This window comes from Acanthaster planci, linkage group LG03, assembly GCF_054643075.1.
Source record: "Acanthaster planci isolate LZ-2023a linkage group LG03, COTS_SCS, whole genome shotgun sequence".
NCBI classification, from domain to species: Eukaryota; Metazoa; Echinodermata; class Asteroidea; order Valvatida; family Acanthasteridae; genus Acanthaster; species Acanthaster planci.
The window spans coordinates 22,845,106-22,864,947 of NC_141779.1; the positions used below are offsets into that span (position 1 = coordinate 22,845,106).

A 19,842-nucleotide genomic window follows, 5' to 3' on the forward strand; every position below is an offset into this window, starting at 1 on the left:
ATTTTCATATTATTGTAGTGGATAGAATTTATGTTTTGATAATTGATGATCACTTGTAAATCGAATACAGGATTTGCTACCCTTTCATAACGCCAACAGAAGTTTTTTATGATGAAACTTTTCAAGCTGAAAAAAATTGTCAGACAAATTCACTTAACATCGTTGACTATTAAGCAAGAAAGCTACACTTTACTCTATCACATTTTTCTGTTTTTTGGTTCCAGGCAAGAAACACCTCAAGAAACTCAAGTCTAAAGGTTAGTTTGTTATGAGATATAGCTTATGCTGCTAGGAACGGGATTACTTCATTGGAAAGTGGATTATTGGACTATTTCACATAAAAATTGAAATTCGAATTCAAATGTTGGTTGACATAATTGCCAGGCAACTAAAATTAAAGAGTACTACATCTTTTTTATTTTTTAGGTGGCAGATCGAGGAGCTTCTCGTTTTCCATCTCCAGGAATGGAAAAGGTAAACCTTTTCAATTTAACTTTTCTTTTGCTTAAACATCTGCTGGGTATATACAGTTTTCCAGACGACGGCCAGAGCGTCCTTGCCGAAATGGCAAGTCAACACCCAGCAATTCCTCTAAGAACCACATCTTCCAAAAGGACTGATTCCATGGTGTACCCGAAAGCCTAAATCTCATGTAAATAGATAGGAAGGGTGTTGATTTGGTATCAAAGTAGTTAGGATCTAGGCTGTCAAGTTTCTGACTGGAAAGGTTAGACAAAAGGCTTTCCTGACTGTAGATTTTCATATATTTTTAGTGGATAGAATTTGTGTTTTGATAATTGACGATCACTTCTAAATCAAATACAAGATTTGCCATACTCTAATATTTCTAGCAGAAAGTCTCTGATGAATCTCTTCCAGCTAAAAGATAATAATAGCACACACACACTTAAACATCGTTGACTGTTCAGCAACAAAGCTACACTTTACCGTATCACGTTTTTCTGTTTTTGGTTCCAGGCAAGAAACACAACAAGAAACTAAAATCTAAAGGTTAGTTTGCTATGAGATGCTGCTTTGATAGGGATTAATTTATTTGCTAACGAATTATTGGACAATTTCACATAAAAATTGACATTCGATTTCAAATATTGGTTGACATAATGGCGAGGCAACTAAAATTAAAGAGTACTACATCTTTTTTATTTTTTAGGTGGCAGATCGAGGAGCTTCTCGTTTTCCATCTCCACAAATGGAAAAGGTAAACCTTTTTGAATTTAACTTTGCTTTTGTTTTAATATCTGTCGGGTATATACAGTCTTCCCGAAGACAGCCAGAGCATCCTTGCCGAAATGGGGAGTCAACACCCACCGGTTCTTCTAAGAACCACACCTTTGTCAAAGGTACTGATTCCATGGTGTACTTGCAAGCCTATATCTCATGTAAATTCCACCATGCAAAGCTTCAAATCTGACTTACAGTTTTTCACTCATCAACTGTCTTGACTAAGATATTCTTCCCTTCACATTTTTAGGAAAGGTGTTAATTTTGCATCAAAATGATTTACAACGTCAAGTCTTAGACTGGAAAGGTTATAGACAAAAGGCTTTCCTGACTGTAGATTTTCATATATTTGTAGTGGGTAGAATTTATGTTTTGAAAGTTGACGATCACTTGTAAATCGAATACAGGATTTGTCATACTTTCATAATGCTAGCGGAAAGTCTCTGATGACACTGTTCAAGACAAGAAAAATTATGTTCACACAGACGCACCTAACATCGCTGACTGTTAAATAACTAAGCTACACACTACCGTATCACGTTTTTCTATTTTTGGTTCCAGGCAAGAAACACTACAAGAAACTGAAATCTAAAGGTTAGTTTCTGAGAAGATATAGCTGATGCTGCTATGATAGGGGTTAATTCCTTTGACAACGAATTATTGGACAAGTTCACATAAAAATTGAAATCCGGTTACAAATGTTGGTTGACATAATGGCGAGGCAACTAAAATTAAAGAGTACTACATCTTTTTTATTTTTTAGGTGGCAGATCGAGGAGCTTCTCGTTTTCCATCTCCAGGAATGGAAAAGGTAAAACTTTTCAATTTAACTTTGCTTTTTGCTTTACCATCTGTTGGGTTTATACAGTTTTCCTGAGGATGGCCAAAGCGTCCTTGCCGAAATGGCAAGAAAACACCTACCGGTTCTTCTAAGAATCACTCCTGTTTCAAATGGGCCTGATTCCATGGTGTACCTGCAAGCCTATATCTCATGTAAATTCCACCATGCAAAGCTTCAAATCTGACTTACAGTTTTTCTCTCATCAACTGTCTTGACTAAGATATTCTTCCCTTCACATGGATAGGAAGGGTGTTAATTTTTTATCAGAGTAGTAAGGATCTAGGCCGTCAAGTCTTAGACAACTGGCTTTCCTGACTGTAAATTTTCAAATATTTTAAATGGATAGAAGTTTGTTTTGATAATTGATGATCACTTGTAAATTCAATACAATATATTCCATACTCTAATATTTCTAGCAGGAAGTCTCTCATAAAACTGTTCAAGCTGAACAATATAGGCAGACAAGGACACTTCACATCGTTGACTGTTAAATAACTAAGCTACATGTTACCGTATCACGTTTTTCTGTTTTTGGTTCCAGGCAAGAAACACAACAAGAAACTGAAATCTAAAGGTTAGCTTCTTAGAAGATAAAGTTGATGCTGCTATGATAGGAATTAATTCAATGGAAAACAGATTATTGGACAATTTCACATAAAAATTGAAATCCAACTAGGGATGCAGAGTATGTAAAGTTTGGCAGATACGCGCATCATCATTCCCTGTGCATCAAATTTAGACTTTATCGTATTAAGTCGCTTTGTTTTAATTAAAGGAAAGAAACACCAGAAGAAAAATGGATCTCAAGGTTAGTATCTGAACAGATGATTTTTTACATTTTACACAACAGAGTTGACATTTTCGGAGTTTCCCACTTTTAACAAGATTGGGCTTAAAACAAAAGGACGTCGTCCTTGCTGCCGAATATCATTGCATGTAGCTTCACTTGACTTTTGTAGTTTTTGCGGCACTTAATGATTTTTCTCTCCTCTTCTTTCTTAACAAACGGTAGGCAATGGCGGCGGCAGAGAGATCATAATTGGTAGGTTTTTTTGTCATTTCTTTAGCTTGATCTATGAGAATCAAATTACCAACAACACGGGTAGAAGAAAAACATAGCCGATTTCATTTTCACATTGAAACATAGGCTTCAGGGTGGGAATTAGCCAGAACTCTTTATCTAAAAGGTGAGAAACATTTCTAAATAAGGCCATCGGTCGCAATCAATTTTATCGTCACGTGGATGGAGGCTAAAGCGCTCTGAAATACTTGGCACAGTCGGGTTTTTACTCATTCAGAGACCAAGGAAGAGACAGAGAGGAAGACAATCACCTTAAAGCCGGGCCAGTTCCAGGAGGTTGAGGGAATTGCTGGCTACGAGACAAGTGTCAGTTTTGCATTGGACCCCGAGGACGGCATAATATTCCGCTTGACTGAGCAAAGGGGCTCGGACAAGGGAAGGACGTTGTCGTTTGGTGAGTATGGGCCTCACAGTGGTTTCACTTTACATTCAAAAGAAATCTTAAACTGTGTACAATTTGTTAGGATATCACGCAGAGTCAGTTCAACAGTGAGTACGGCACAACGTCAATGGGCCTCGAGCTGGGCCAAAAGAGGGCACTATTTCCTTAGCAACGGTTAGACTGGTCCCCATCCCATCATGTAGGGACCGGTGGCCCTGACATGTCAATTTGGATACTGAATATTTCATTTTTTTGCCAGCCAGTATATCAATACCAGAACGATAAATACGGAGGCGAATTAAACACAAGCACCTATCCTTGCCTCTGTTGATCACAGTGTGGTAATTTATTTTTCAATGATTGTCGTCAGTAAACCATTTTACGCCAATTTATTTCAGATCAGTAGTTATTGTGTTAAATTTAAGATAAATGAACAAACAATTTATGGTGCAGGTATTTACGGTAACAAAGAAGAAAAAGCAAAATATGCTATTAGCTTCAGCTTGAGTTTTGAATTGGGCTGGCATCATTTCCTCATTTACTTACACCCAGCAGTATTCTTTAGCAGTTGACGTTTCAGCTGAACTAGACAAACCAAGACCAATCAAACCAAGACATCCTTGTTGACATTCCGTCGATATTCTATTTTGCAACTGCCACAGTCATAGAGAAGGAGTGGAGTTACATGCAGTATGACGGCCAGATCCTAGGTGAGAAAGTGGCAACCCGCAGCGGCATCCTCAACAGTGGTAGAAAGTCATTCTGGATCAAGCTACCAGCCTGCACCAGTGAAGAGTTCTGGTTCGAATTTGGTATCAAGGGTGAAGCCAGCGAACTTTTGAGAGGGAAGATTCCCGACGTCTTGTTTAGGCCAAAATACATCGATGTATCTGTCACCGTTACGCACATCGAGGAACAAGTGGTGGAAATACACTGTAAGCCTTCATTCACTCATCCTTAGATGTTTCTTAATAATAACTCACAGAATCTTGAGGACTTTATTGTAGTGATTTACTTCGTCTATAGAATTCTTGATATCCGCAGGAATTTTGTATCTACCAAATCTGTTTTTATCGTGAAAGCTCCGGGTGGTGTACAGCAACGTTTTTCCTTTACAAAATTTCGGGTAACGTGTTTTGAAGGAAAATGTGTTTGAATGAAAGCACGTCGAACCCTACCTCTACGGCAGCCATCGTTCCTAACGGTTTTGCTAAGCAAGCGTAAGGCCGTATGTTGAAAAAGGTAATTACTTTGAAAAATTGGCAGTAGGCCAAGCCTAATAGGAGGACATCATGTTGATAGACTTCCTTTTGGTGGGCTTATAAGTCCAACCGTAATGTTTGTCAAAATTCAAATGGAACTCGCTCATCCTTAATTTTACGTCAGACCCAAACTGGATACCCCTCGGGGGAGTGGAAAACAAGAACTACAAGTTTCAAGTGACCTCCACTGAAGTTGCTCTGGTGGCCATACAGTCAAGTGATGAGGCAGAGGGACAGATCATCGCAGGTGAGACTTTATCTTCTTTAATGAAAAGGCTAGTAACATAGGCAAAACAAACAGTCTAATGGCCTGGAATACACATCTGGTTCTTTGTACAGCCGCTGGAGACAGAAATCCAGAGTTCTTACCACACAAACTCCCTCTGGGTGACACAGAGTTGAATCCCCGGTTGTTGCATGCTTTGTGTGTTCTGCTATTCATGCACATTCATAATTTACATATGTTTGAGTAAGCTTTTGGAGAAAGCAAATGGCTGTTTTTACATTGCACTATAAACAAAATGAGAAGCCATTTTGTTTCCAGAACCTGAAGCTGGCACTATACTCTCCTGGTGATTTTTTCCCGTTTCCAAGGGTAACTTTTGTACCAGTGTCTCCAGTGCAACGCTATGTATGGTCCCAAATCCTTCAGGCTTCATCGGTCTAACAGTGGTGTGATAATAACCTCATGCATTGAGTATTGTCAATTCCCTCAACTGCTATCCTACCGGTTCCCTGCCAATAAGGCAGACGTCCAGAGTTCCATAAATGTTAAGGCCTTCCGGCAAATTTCAGGGCCTCTAGATCTTTTGTCATCTTAAGGAGGCTCTCAGTTGCATAATTTGCCGCTGTGGTGGAATTTGCTTCCAGAATTCGGCTGTCCTAAGAATCCCGGTTGTCGGATCCAGAGGTGCGACGACAAAGAAGCCACGAAATGTAAAACCCTCGTGGAGCCTGCCGACCAGTCTATCTGCCGAGGGCTTGCCGAGGACCGAAAGCTGTGGGTGAAACTTGTCGGTGAGAAACTCATCATGGGGCTTGATAATGAGGGCGTCCAGCAGGTCGTGGCTGAGTGCGAGGATAGCTGGATTAGCCAGTCGAGACTGTTAGCAATTGGAACAAGAGGCCATGGCAAGTGGACGACGTATTAGGTAAGTGTTGCCATGTGATATGACCATACAATTGTTAAGATATCGAACTCAGTTTGTGTGCTGCAATAAACGTTTCAAACGAGGAAATTATTCCCAGTTTTTAAAAAAAAATATTTCACACATCAGAAATGGAATAAACAGTCATATAATACCTTAATGACTGCTTTGAAAAAGTCTGTACTACATAAACAGTCATGCTTAAACAACACCAGCCGTGTTTGATACAGCAGCGAGAGAACAATTTTCAAAGTGGGGGCAGTTGTTAGACCATCAGGCATTGGCCATTAAAAGACTGATCCATTAAGCCCCACCCCATTATAGGACGTCCAAAAGTGGGGGCCATTCCCTAGAGTGGAAAATGTGGGGACTACGTGCCCCCTGCCCCTTCTTGGCCAAGAGATTCTCTTTCAAAAGCGAAATATCTTTGTTTTACACAGATTTGGGGGGCTTATTTGCTAAAAATCACATTTTGGCTTTCGTTTATTCCCTCCAGACAAAACAACCAGCGCAATGGAAAGATTTCCACATCATCAAGATATCATTTACGAGTTGTATTTCCTGCATTAAAGGATGCTACGAGAAAAGGGTGTGACAAAGATTGTAATTGGTATTTTTCCTTGTTTTTTAGGTTTAGGGTCAGAGAGTTACTTTGTGGAAGATTTTGGCATTGCAGTAAAATCTATTCAGTGGGGGAGGTATGCTTGACTTATATTTAAACTTCATTCTCGAACTTGATGAGGATATTTACATTGTCGTTATTTATAATGAACTTATCAAATGTCAGTAAAATTTAGATGTACAATGTTCTTATTGGGTAAGCCAAAATTGTGATATTCAAACCATGAAAGGAAGTTATGAGGACTGTTCTTTTCAACCATTGTCCTTACCAAGAACAATTTACAAGTCAAATCTAGAGCTTATGTGGCGATGTTACCATGACAAGTTCAGTTTCAAGATACATTCGTAGGATCTTTACACATATTTTTATCTAATGAAAGCAAAAAGGAAAATTCCCAGAGGTTGGACCCCGGGAAGCTAATGCAAAGATTGGTCTCATAAACAAAACTTCATCCCTATCAAGCAATAATAAAATAACTTAATGAATGATGCAAGAGGGCAAGGAATTCATAATGAACATACGTTGTGGCGGGAAACCGTCGATGCAGTCAGCAGATTTGAGGTTTAGCGGGCCCAACTGGAGGGAGATATTTGGTTTGGGTAAAATCTTTCGTTTTTGCTCAAAATTTACCATTCGGAGATAACCATTGTTTTGGCGCATTTGTATGATCCGCTGTCCGTCGTTGTGTCAATCTTTTTCAAAATCACAATTATACTATGCGGCTTTTACAGTGAAATTTACCCATTTCAAATAGCGTCCGATTGTGTCCAGCATGCTCCTAGATGGCTAATGGCACGAGCTTCAAGAGAGAATTATGAAAAGCAAAAGTTTCATTTTGTCGAAATTTTTTCTTCAATTTGGGTTTTCTTTAATGGTTTTTTTAGCTTTCGTTATTTTTCCAAATTCATAGTCCATGAATACATATAGGCCTACTCCACAGTTTCACAGTCAAGCTGCCTAAAAGTATAGATAGTTCACAGTCAACAAGAGATTGATATGACAAAATGAGCATTCATTATTACTCTATTATAATATTATCCCATTATGTTCCGTACAAAGTCGTTTTATGTCTTCATGATGTAAATTAATAGGCGTATGATTATTCAAGAGTCAACACTTCCAGCGGTTTGCTTTGGGACTTCAGTTCGTTTTAATGTCAAATTATTTCATATAAACAATACTTAAACAGACCATCACTGGGAGAAAATGAAATTAAAACAACCCCAAATTGAACTTTGCGTGTTAAAGGTTCAGTCCAACTCCAACATTTGCAGGTATCCTTACGAAAGTATTATTGAAAAGCAAACTAGGTGTAAAGATGGTTATGAGACTAGACACCCTTTAAATTATTCTATTTGGCATTTTCGACATCCTGGGATATCGTCTTTCGTTGAATATACAGGATTAAATGAGATTAACTTCATCAGGTTCGTTCTTAGGAAACCCATGTTTAATTTAAATCTTGAGTTTGGTTGTTTCCTCAGAGGAATATAATGCAGAAATGGCAAATGATAGACTACATCTTTAGCACGATTCAAAAATAGCAGTGCTTTGTTTAATGACCACTCATAATGTAACTTTGTGAACGTTTCCCCATACTGACAGTAATAGTTTTCGAGATTTGATGAAATGCATTATATTTTATATAATGTATGCTTGGTTGGCCGTTCTCATAAAAGCAAAATTTTATTTAAATTTCATTCAGACAACAGTTGATTTTTTTTCATGGGGCAATTCATGATCCTGGAATTAACACAACATTATCCTGTTTTACATACTGAACTTTGTTTGATTAGCTTAAACAATATTTAAACTGTATTGTCTTAATTTTGGTGTTGGACTTAGCCGTTTATTTGAATTAGGTGTTGAAGGGACAAATTAAATTACTCAAGCATTCAGCCTGGTTCTGATTACCTTTGTTTTGTCTCGTGATCAAAAACATCAAATGAAAGCAATCAATATGTTAGAGTCCATCATGCAAACATAAAGAAAACCATTAAGGTTGTAGGTAACCCGGAAAACATGATGTATATGCCTAGTCTTGTTCCCAGACCAAAGATGCCCTGCCGACTCCAGAAAATCTTAGGTCAGGTATCACCCAGAGATATAAATATATCATGACACAATATGTCAAGAATCATAAGGAAAGCTCTGGATGGATCTTGAGTTCATATGTACATGCAAGCTGCTAATGTTGGCAGACACTTTGAAACATGTAAAAACTCCTAAAAAAGCGTTGGAAGGGAGCAACATTGTGTTGCATGTGGACAACAAGCAAAAGAAAAAAATCCTCTCATTTTATTATGTTGAAATTGGCTGATACCTCGCCCTAGAGTGGAACCAGGCTACCGAACTTCCTAGAGACTGTGAAAAAGTTTCCTATTAGCTCCATTTTTGTTTACGGCTTTATTCACCCAACTGCTCAGTAATTCATGTAGATGGGCGACCAAAATTTACCTATCTGCAGTCGATAGGTTCTAGATTCAATTGAGTTGACCTGATAGAGTTCTCGTCAGCAAAGCTTAACAGATTGAGATTTAGAATCTTTCGTTAAGCAGATTATTGTTTTAAGTTTATTTCCTTATAACGAACAATATCCTTAAACTGTTTGGTCTATTTTTATTTGGCCTATACCGACAGACTCCCATAGAACCCAATCCCTTCATTTCCTTACGAGACCAGAGCATTGGACTGTTTAGATTTTCGGTAGTGTCAGGTCAGGTTTGGCAGGATATTTCTCTACATCGTCCAACCGCAAGCCTAACCTATTTAGTACTTCCACCATGCATAGCTTCAAGTCTTATCTAACTGAATTAAAAAATATTACAATTAAATCCTAATATATTTGCGCATTGTTTTGCCCATCCAAGGGTTCTGGAAGCGCGCCACCAGGGATCTACTTTTAGGCTTTGTTCCCTATTGTGATTCACAACAACGACGTGACTTATGCAAATACACTACGGCTGTTTTGTGATACAAAGCCAGCAAAAACAACACGGGTATAGGTGATCCCATTTATCGCTGCCTAGTTCCTCAGCCAAATAGATCCCGATCCGACTGCGTTTGTCACCCATCAAACGTCAAGAATGAATTGAAACGAGTGGCCGACGTTGAGACAACCATTTAACCCAAAATTCTACGGACAGGAACAGACGGAAAATCGCCCGTCTATGCCCAATTGGGGTGAGTGAAGTCGTTATATACGAAAAGGGTCTCAGAGAAAGCTGTTCCACGAAGTCTCCACTTTTGGAAGTCGGGGTAGTCCTGGGGCCAAGGATGTGCGGAAGTCCACGAGGACCCCGCGTAGTCTGAGCCTACGTGATACCGGACCCTCGATTCGATGAGACGGGTTTCTGGTCTGGTATCCAGACTTAATGACGTTTTGCAGTAGTGGGTGCACTGAACTAATTGAAGCCCCATTGAAGACAATGTAAAATCGACCACGTTTGCAGCCCCGGTGCGGGCAACCAAAGACCCTCAGGCCTCTCAAACAAAAAACAAAGTGTTCTGGGGTCATTCAGCTCTCAATAGATTTTCAATTTTTAGTAGGTTAACCAATGGAATTTTTAATTATCCACCCAAAACAAACTCACCTTCCAAAAAGTGAACCTTCCCAAGTCTGTCAGCGGCCATTTTTCAAATGACATCCCTCCACCTTTTCAGGCTCTTGGGACAATTTTTCAGTGGCATTTTCTATGCTTTGCCCTGGGATGGGAGCCCTTGAATCTAGGGAGTTCATTCTGGGCCATTCTTTTACAATCCCACAAATTCTTGAGCCACACAATCTCCTCTTTTCCAAATAAACTCTAGGGGTACTTTTTGAGCGCCTCGCTCTGCCGAAGAATTTCCCTTGAATTGGGCAGTGCACCCTAGTGCGCCGCCAAGAGTTTGTAACGCAGTGGCCACTGTGCACAATGCACGTTTGAATGGGTTGACGTGTCGTGTCGACCGGCGTTGCGTGTTGACATTTTTGCACATTGTGATTGGCCAATGCATTGCAAACTCTTGGTGGCACACTATCGCAAAACGCCTGAATTATTTCTTACATTTATTGTCGTGTTTTTGGGAAACTAACTTGTACCTCGCACAAGCAGACATTGCACAAGCGATGATCTTGTAGCGGCACCTTTAAGATTAGCACTTTTCCTTTAATGAGTTTTATATATTCGTGAGTTCAAAGGTCACACTTTGCCTTGAGCTTTTGTACCTGTCTCAAACACGTGAAGTTGTCAGTACATGCTCAGATTTTGTAGATTGTTCGCTGTTCATATCGGAAGATTACAGGCCATGATCATCATTCTTGTTAAGTACCAGTTTTTATGATTCTGTATCGCGAGCACCGCAATCATTTGACTTCAGTTTGGAGGACTTTAGTGAGTGCTTTTTGACTGAACGTTTGGGTGAATTGTCACGAGCGTTGTTTACCAGCTCGACCCGTACGGTGCTATATTCTCGCCCCAACTTTCACGGATTTCGCATTACCCGCTTGTACGAATAAGTCAAATACGTGGAACTTTTTGCCTGTGTTGAATAAACTTGGAGTAAAGTAGAGCATCGCATATACTGTACACTCTCTACAATCTACAGGCAAAAACTGGAAATCTCCCCCTTCGTCTTAGCTTAATGTTTGAATTTGATGTGCATGTCAAGAATCCCCTTCCATAAATTAACAATGGTTCTGGATCTGCCGTTGTCCTTAGCAAATATGCCGCCGGGAGCAACTTGCGAGAAGTGTTAACCCAGAATCCTCATGTCCGCAGAGTCTGTACACAATGAAAGGTCAAAGGAATTTCATTCAAGGTAAACGGCACCGTTGCACGGTAAGATATCACCTGTAAATACATGTAGTTATCTGTGGTCCAAGTGAATATTTACCTTCTAGATTGGGAAGAGGGCGCCATTTGTTGATTAAGTAGTTGTCGGCTCCATCCAAACTGAATGAGCTGGAGTGTTTCTTAGTAACGCACACAATGATTACGCAGGAAAGCACGTGACCTTTTCTAACATCCACGAAAGACGTAAATTTTCCGTTTTATTTTAGGGAGTTATGAAAAGGACGAGTATAAATAGACCTCGTGACACTAACCCAAGGCTGAGTTTGGGCGTATGTTCACGAATTGGCGAACAGTTCGATTTGTTTTCTGTTCAGCCGCTCGAACGCCGGAAACGTACAACCGGTTAATTAACATGCAATATGGCGGCGTCCATGTGCGTTATTCGAGTCAATGTTTGCATAACTGGGCTGAATTCTTTGCTGTTTAAACAGGAACATTCATTTCTGTATTATGGAAAATGAGTAATGTTACTTTTGTAAATCTGGCTTTGAAAGCCATTGCTCAACTTTTTGCAACAGTTCAAAAATCAAAATCTAACGAGTTTTTCCGTGTGTTCCCCTGACGAGGAGGTGGTGTGTGATCCTGTTCCGAGAACAGTGTTCTTGAGTCGTGTTCCAGCCGTTCGAGCGCGAGAACAAGAAACCCGTGCCAAGAAAAGGCCGCCCGAACTCGACCAGGGAGCTCAGAGGCGGGGCCGAGAGCCGAGTGGGAACGGCTGTCTGTGAGCCACTACCATTTGTACAAAAAAAAGAATGTACGTAAAAATCATGTCCACAGTCACTTTCCCATGTTGTACAATATCTAAATGAATTACATATATTTGTCTTTCATGTAAAAATAAGCACACTATTTGTCTATAACTCTACATGATGGCATCAGAAACAAAATTGTATTTTGGTTTCGAAACAGGGCATTCTATCCCACACACAAGTCCGTGCGATGAATGTGCTTATACTATTTCGCCTCCTGGGTGACACCCCTAAAATCCACGAATAAAAGAATCTTTTTGGTAAAAATGCTTTCAACATTTCAGTTTTATTCCTTGGGTTACCAAAGGGTTGGGATTTTGTCTGCAGAAATTTGAAGGAAATCCCTTGGTTCAACATGACCATTTTTTACCAACTTTTTGAACATGTTGAAAACGAAATGGTTTCGCTCAAAATTTTTTCATTTGCATTTTTGTCCGATGCACAGAATGGTGTAACGCTTACCCATAGCCTGTAACACAATACAAGTCAACAAGTCACCGCCATGTCACGGTTACGCATTTACTGCGCGTGACTACTGCGCGTTACTTTATGCTTATAATTTCGAAGTGATTTTTTCGCTGCGACGAGTTAAATCAGTTGTGAGCGTACCTCTAGCAGAAGTGAGTTGCAGCAAAAGCTTTCAGATAAATTATCATATGTATTAACCATTCTACGACAAATCTCGATGTTTCCATCATTTCAGCATTAAAATTTTGTTATGAATTTGAAGATTTTAGCTTCTACAGTAAATTACAGCAGATGATGAGTAAAGTTTTTGCTTATTTGCAAATATTAAATTCATAACTTGAACAAAGCAAAACGAACAATTTCTTGACAGAAATTGTACTTTTATTTTTCATGATGGCATGGAAACAAGAATTTTAAAAATAATGCAAGTGCATGAGCAAATGCACTGGAATTACACATCATGAACAGCACGTCAAAATGATTTGCGTTCAGCCCTGCTCACTCTCTCACAGAGTGGTGAAGTAGTAAACTCGCACTTGAAAATACTATTCCCGTGGCAAAATACAAAGGCCCTACTCAATACTGTCCGCGGTGAGATACGACTTTTAAAAAATCTTTAGTTGCGACCCTTCGACGCTTCTGTTTCTATATTTCGGCAGAGAAAGTTACTTGGTGAGGTTTTTCTTCGCAATAGACTTAGCTGTTAATTGGAAAATTAGCACGCAATTGCTGCATGCTGTACGAACACATAAGAAACTGTCATTTGGGTTCAAAAGTCTAAGCTGGTGATTCTCTCTATATATAGCTCTGCAGTGACCAGGGCTGTGGAGAGAGTTGCAACATGAAAATCACGTCACTATTATTGGAAACAAATTGGCAGGTGCACGCGCAGTGCACATTGACAGCTGATATTCAATGGTGAACAGCCATTTCGTTTCCAAACTCAGGGCCAGTTTGTTTCACGCGGATCCAGATTGCGATCAGTGATCCCTCGTTGCTTAACTGACACCAAAGCCCACCCAATGGGTGGGTTGAACCAGCGAAGGGATCACTGACCGAGTCCAGATCCACGTGAAAAAAAACTGGCCCATTATCTAGCGTTATTTCACCTATAGGTAGCTCTGTGGTAGACCAGAACCTGATGCGGTAGACTCCCTTAAAAAAAATATCATTATCATTATGCTCGTTTAAATTCTTGGTTTAAGGAACTGACGTCAGTAGTTTACGCCGACTTTTGTTAATTGATTGTTAAAAATAGAGATTAATGGCCAACTGCAAAGACCTCCCGTCTAATCCTACCTCGCTTCATGCCCAACAACAGAGTTTATTCACAGTAAACGTGGGGGCTTCCCCTCAGCCGGAAAAAAATACTCCGGTCGGAGTAAAATATATCATAAATAACTCCGAGCAGCGAGGTGGATGCTTTTTACTACCAGGTCATTTCTCGGTCATGGTTACTGAAAGATAGAACTGCAGTAGGGTCAAAGCTAACTACCTTTTCCTGTTTTGGGGGGGTGTAATGGTTTGTGGATGAAGAGGACATGTAGGAACTTAAAATCATTTCGAACAAAATCTATGTTCAAAAATTAATAATAACGGGATTATAAGACCAGCATCCACAAAATCCCCACATAACTTAATAGGGGACAAAAACTCTCCAACGATTCTTGGCGATTCGTCAACTCGAAGTAAGCCCATGTCGAAACAGGGTATGTTGTGGCTACGACTTCTGTGTTTGCCATCAGAACGTTACAGTGCATTGCCCTAGCCGGCATGAAAAACGTCCGTTTGGGAGCTGGCCTGACATTAAAAATTGTTGTGTCGTATATAGGATTCTGGGAAACAGATGACGTCAGTACAAAAGATAATGGCAGCTCGTGATGGCGGAATCACTGTACCTTTTGTTCAGAAAATCACGTGGCCAGATTAGTTGGACGGATGCACAATGATGTTGGAATATCAGTCCTCTTAATTGTGCACTTTGATGAATTTTTTTTTGGTACATCGATTGCATTTTGTTCAGTGCGCAGATTAATCTCCAATGCACCTGTCCGAAAAGCCAATGCGAAGGTCACCTGCCTGTGTGGGCGATTGTCCGTGCTCCAAAAATACAGCGGAATCCATTATGTTCACTAATTGCTTTGGACAAACAAGCGACAATATTCAATATCAAGTGACGCTAAAGAACGTGTTGAGTTCGTCTGGATTTAGACAAATGATGTCGTTCTTTCAACGAAAATCGATCAAATATCCACGAAGTTCAGATAGGCTTTTTATTATTGACTGCATGAAGATGCAGCGAAGTGCAGCTCCCAGCAAAGGAGCCTCCGCTGGAAAGAAAATTGCGCCCTCTCTCCCTCCAGTCCGGGGCTTACAGGGATGAACAAGCGCAAAGCATAACGTAATCATCAGTGCAGTGTTGAGGTTTGAGGTATTTATGAACACTTCATGTACAATAAGACATTATAATAAGCAGTTTACTGGTCAGAGCTATGAGCCCTCTGGAGAGTTTCTTTTCACACAGAGCTTCAAGGGAAAGGTACCTAGGCGAAACATTCAACAAAAAACCCTCGCTGAGAAATTTTTGAAATTTATTGGAGTCTCCTGGTATTGTTGTCATTTCTGACTCTCCTTTCGTGGAGAATTCGCTTTTTTGTACAACACGTTTCCTGAGAAACGTTTCAGGTCTTGTTTGAGTTTTATCTTGGCCTCAATGGTACTATTCATGTGTCTTAAGTTAAATGGTTCGGAAAATGACAAGCATATAGACTGAGGAAAAGAGTAAAGGTCACGATAATTACAACCTTGTTCCCCGAGAAAAGTTTCTGTTCATGGCTGACGTTGTAATAAGCAAAATGTATTTAGCAGATTAACACAGGAGTCCAACCTTGCAGTGATTAATTGATTTATTTTGAACGCCTGTTACCAATTTAATTTTCTCTTGTTTGTTTGGTATAATCTTTTGAAACACCTCCAATCAATCAGAGAATAAAGAGTGCAGCTGTTGAGGATTAGTAGCAAACATAGAGTTTACAGGAATTCAATGATACTTCATCGCATATTCATCAATACCTGAAATTCACAGCAGAGTGTGGAAACCAATAATTAAACAATTAGGATTATTTGGTGTTTAAGGATTAATGGTGCCACAGACTGTTTGAAGCAGGTAGCCTTGTCTGGTGTAGTGTGTGATTACATTACAAGAAGATCATTGGGGAATGTTTGCTCGCAACAGGGGCAAAGCATCCATTGTTCTACCCAGTGCCTGAATACAATTCTGAACCAAACCTGCTTTGAAAGAATAAAGCCCAAAATAATGTCACTATCACATACCTTCGTGAGACTCTGGAATAGAACGCTCAGTTTTGCGTGGATTTCATTTGGCATAGGGGCCCCATCGTGCATTCGAACGCTTAATTCAGTAGCATGGTGAGACGAGTAACCGGTCGAACGACAGAAGTGGTTACATGTATTCGGGCGTTGTCCGTAAAAAGGTTGCTGCAATCAATTTGTTTTAATACGTACCTTCCAATTGCACCTATATGTCTCAGTTAACTTTATTGTTTGACTTTTGTTTCACTCTTTCAAAGGGCGTTTTACTGCCTTTTTTGGTCTTTATGCCACTGAAAATGTAAATATTCAGGAGCAAAACTGTGATGTCAACCAAGGAGGAAAGCTTCAGTGTTACATTGGTTTGTACACAAGAAAGACGTGCATTTTAGTTGGCTTAATGGACTAAACACTTTCTCTTCTTTGCTGATTCACTGTTGACCGTGTGTATAGCAGGAAGTGTCATTCCCTTTCTTAGACATGTTTTCATTGAGTGTATTCTGTGTTCACAATTTGCACAGAAAAACCTTTGCACTGAGCTATGTGTTTCCTGGATGACATCATAGCAACAGCGCCCTCAGCTGTCCTGGAGAGCATGGATAATTATGGTCGCCAATTTAAAAGTGCACTTTTTCAATGCATTTAGCCAGAGATAAATTTGGCAGACCTTTTTATACATTGCAGAAGAGTACAAATTGCAGGAAAAAATCGTGTCTCAGAAAAATTCATGCAGCTACACTTGAAATTGACATAATCAGTGAATGATAGCGCTGGTCGGCAGGGAAAAAGTTTAGTCCAATAGGTTTGGGCTTGAAGGAGAGAGGTCACCAGTACCCACGAACGATAAAAAGGTCTATCAATTAAGCTCTAAGATCAAGCCTAGGGATTTTCAACTCAAAGGTCATCTGTGGCCTTCATGATAATAGTCAGATTGATACCGTTTTATGGCTCAAACCCACTTTCCCTCAAAATAAATTGGTTCTTTTGATTTTATGGATTATTAAAAAATAGCCTGTCTGATGCTTCTTTGACACCCAGTACGTGAGCTTCGATGAAATCATTACTTCTAGGCTAATCAATAAGAAAATTGATTCATTCCGACTAAATAGATTTAAATACAATTGTTATGATAATATGAAGGGCATTAATAATCCATACCAGTTGGTTGGAAAAGTTTAACAATGTGAGAATGTGACGTGCCTGTTTTTCTGTTTGTTACTGACGACACGGCACAGGTGTATAAAATAAATTTGTCTTGATTAAAAATTACGGTGAAGTTTTAGGATGAATGTTTTCTCACCAAGACCCTTATGTCTGTGTTCATTTATTTCGTTTACATCATGCAAATCATCATTAAGACGGCGTCTTTTAAAATCCTGAAGACCTACCTCTGCTTAAAGCAATATCCCATGCAACGACAATTTGAACAACAATCAAATGAATTCTTAGAATCTATAATTCGGATGATTTTTACTTTCAGATTACTATCGTAACAACAAAATGATAACAAAGAAGACCGCCTTCCTCCGAACCCGTCCACCCCATCTTCGCCTGCAGTATACTGAGTAGAAAAACTGTGGAGCCATGAGGCTCATCTCATCGATTGAATGGGCATTGTTTGCAACTGCCCAAGTTGCCAAAACCTTGGCATTTCGTTATACACTACTGTCAGTTTGAAACAAAGGCAGAACACAAAGTATCGAACTTTGTAACAGGTGTATTGGACTGCTTTTTGTGGTTAGACAATGCACGGTCAATGTGGAAATCAATATATTGAAAGGAATTGGGAACAAAACATGTTCATTTTTGAAGCTGTTGGTGGAAAAACTATTCACTGTTATCACTTGCGGCCAGGCTGTCTCACGAAACACAAGCTGCCGGCAAGAACAATACATCAACAAAATGTAAGTATTTAACTTCTTATTGATAAAGGTGCGGATTCGAACTGGAAGCATAAAACATATAGATGTTACCTTCTTCTTAATCGCCGTTTATTCTTTGCCTCCCATCTTTTGGCTGTAAGTCTTTTTCTGCCGAGACTACTTGATTACTTTGATTGATGTTCTCCTATGTTACACCTTATATCTGATTCGAACTGTTTCGAGTGCATTTCACACTAATAATGTAACTGGAAAATGAACTCCTACGATTACAAGCTGCAACAATTCTATAAAGTCTCATTCAAAATACCGCATGGACGAAACCTTTGACAGTAAAGGCCCAGGCTATGCACCTTGTTAAAGTCGAGCAAACTTGAGCTGGGTGTGGCAACGGCACGGCAATAGCCCAGCAGTTGCGCAAACACATGTAAAGACAGCTCGGCATGTACCCCGTCAAGCTTGAGGGCTTAAAGGGTTTGCCGTTCTGAATGTAATTTATCGAGCCACATTGACGCTTAGGCATAAAGCACAACGTTTGAAACGGCCTTGAACAAACAATTTAAGTTCTGCACGGCACTTGTACGGTGTATAGCCTGGGTTTAAACTTTTTTTAAAGGAAGGTGTAATAAGACCACGGGAACTACTGGGACCTGTTTGCGGCTCAAAAGATTCCGACGTACAAACACGGCCATTGATAAGGTCCGAATCACGTACAGTTGCAAGCAACATTTGATATTGGGTTGAAACTTCGCTCCAATCAGTTGCTATTTTCATCGATTCAATGCTGCCTTTTGCTGATCATTTCCCTTTTACTGTATCATCAAATCAAACTGTTACAGAAATGATTCCCTTAAAAAGAAATGATATTTCAACCTTAAGGAGTGTCGAGTGGGTAAGTAAAGGCTGTGCATGATTGATCGAAGTAGTTGCCCTATATTTCAGGTAATTGCAGGTGATGTGAAAGAAGTTTGGCTGGCAATACGCTTCTTTCACTATGGTTTGCATGGTTAAGGTTTTCTTTCTTTTATCAGCCTGACTGAACTGGAGAACCTGCCGTCTGCCAGGTGTCCTCATCAAGGCCCAAGGATGGGCAGCCTTATCCTTCTGATTGTTGCTGTACTCCCTTCGCTTGTCTCGTCGATAGGTAAGAACACCCCGAGAAATAAAGTCAACGGAACCACCCACAAATTTTTGGGAGGGAACGTTTTATCAGAAACCAGAAACTTTGACGATTAGTTTTTGTAATCTTTACTATGTTTAGACAAGAAGGGCAAAAATTGCAGGGCGTCGTACACACTTTGGGGAAGAAATGGAATGAAATTATATCTAAACGTCATTGTTCACTCCGTAGTACAAATAAGCCTTATTTGTGAGGATTGGGGCACTCCTGCCTAGTACGGTTATTTTTCACACTTTATTTTGAATCAGATACCTGTCTGCTTGTGGAAGTGGTAAGCAAACAGTCACGGGGCTTACTCTGTGAGCGAAGCCGGCCCTTGAATCATAGTACTTGACATGATAGGCTGTCATTTGGAATTAAGTATGACGGTCACCCACTAGCGTATCAAGGTTTTTGGTATTGGGGGAATCAATAATATATTTTTCTTAGGGTCTTGGTGCTAATATTTGAAAAACAAATATACCTATTACTTGTTTTCCTACTCACCTATGAAGTATTTTATGATGCATCTGCCACAATGCACCAGCCAAAGATTACTTATGATGAAGTAAAGAGAAGAGTAAAAAAGACTGGGGGACGAACGTGGGTAAACACCATCAATAACAACCTTTATCCCTTTGGAGTTATAATCTTGATCAAGAAGGCCAATGCCAGAGCGTGCAGGAGACAGCAGATCAAACACGCATCACAAGAAGGAAGGTTCCCTAAGCGTCGGTGTTTCAACATGATTCGCACAGTTGGCTTTCCAAAGACAACCTAAATGGTTTATTTCAATCAGGAATGTTCCAACATTTTACGAATCAACTGAACACTTCCAAAAAT

At 39.8% G+C, this 19,842-nt stretch overlaps 2 protein-coding genes across 9 annotated transcripts in view; both read left to right on the plus strand.

Annotated features, from left to right (window-relative positions):
- Positions 1–8,476, plus strand: part of LOC110991192 (uncharacterized) — a 38,702-nt gene extending 30,226 nt beyond the window's left edge. For 3 of the 8 annotated variants that reach the window (XM_087134398.1, XM_087134400.1, XM_087134402.1), the window contains 14 exons: positions 225–257; positions 427–474; positions 979–1,011; positions 1,172–1,219; positions 1,804–1,836; positions 2,006–2,053; positions 2,625–2,657; positions 2,859–2,891; positions 3,096–3,125; positions 3,382–3,558; positions 4,209–4,481; positions 4,933–5,055; positions 5,679–5,959; positions 6,453–8,476. In XM_087134398.1, the coding sequence (XP_086990524.1) occupies positions 225–257; positions 427–474; positions 979–1,011; positions 1,172–1,219; positions 1,804–1,836; positions 2,006–2,053; positions 2,625–2,657; positions 2,859–2,891; positions 3,096–3,125; positions 3,382–3,558; positions 4,209–4,481; positions 4,933–5,055; positions 5,679–5,959 (1,193 nt within the window). In that variant the 3' untranslated portion in view covers positions 6,453–8,476. Of the gene's footprint in view, positions 1–224; positions 258–426; positions 475–978; positions 1,012–1,171; positions 1,220–1,803; positions 1,837–2,005; positions 2,054–2,624; positions 2,663–2,858; positions 2,892–3,095; positions 3,126–3,381; positions 3,559–4,208; positions 4,482–4,932; positions 5,056–5,678; positions 5,960–6,452 lie in introns of those variants that run through there. The other 5 variants (XM_087134399.1, XM_087134401.1, XM_087134403.1 and 2 more) reach the window with 5 other exon arrangements.
- A 9,235-nt stretch (positions 8,477–17,711) lies between these two features.
- The window catches only part of LOC110991038 (uncharacterized), a 93,414-nt gene continuing 91,283 nt past the window's right edge, over positions 17,712–19,842 (plus strand). The window contains exons 1-2 of the mRNA XM_022256130.2: positions 17,712–17,864; positions 18,872–18,984. Of these exons, the coding sequence (XP_022111822.2) occupies positions 18,927–18,984 (58 nt within the window). The 5' untranslated portion in view covers positions 17,712–17,864; positions 18,872–18,926. The remainder of the gene's footprint in view (positions 17,865–18,871; positions 18,985–19,842) is intronic.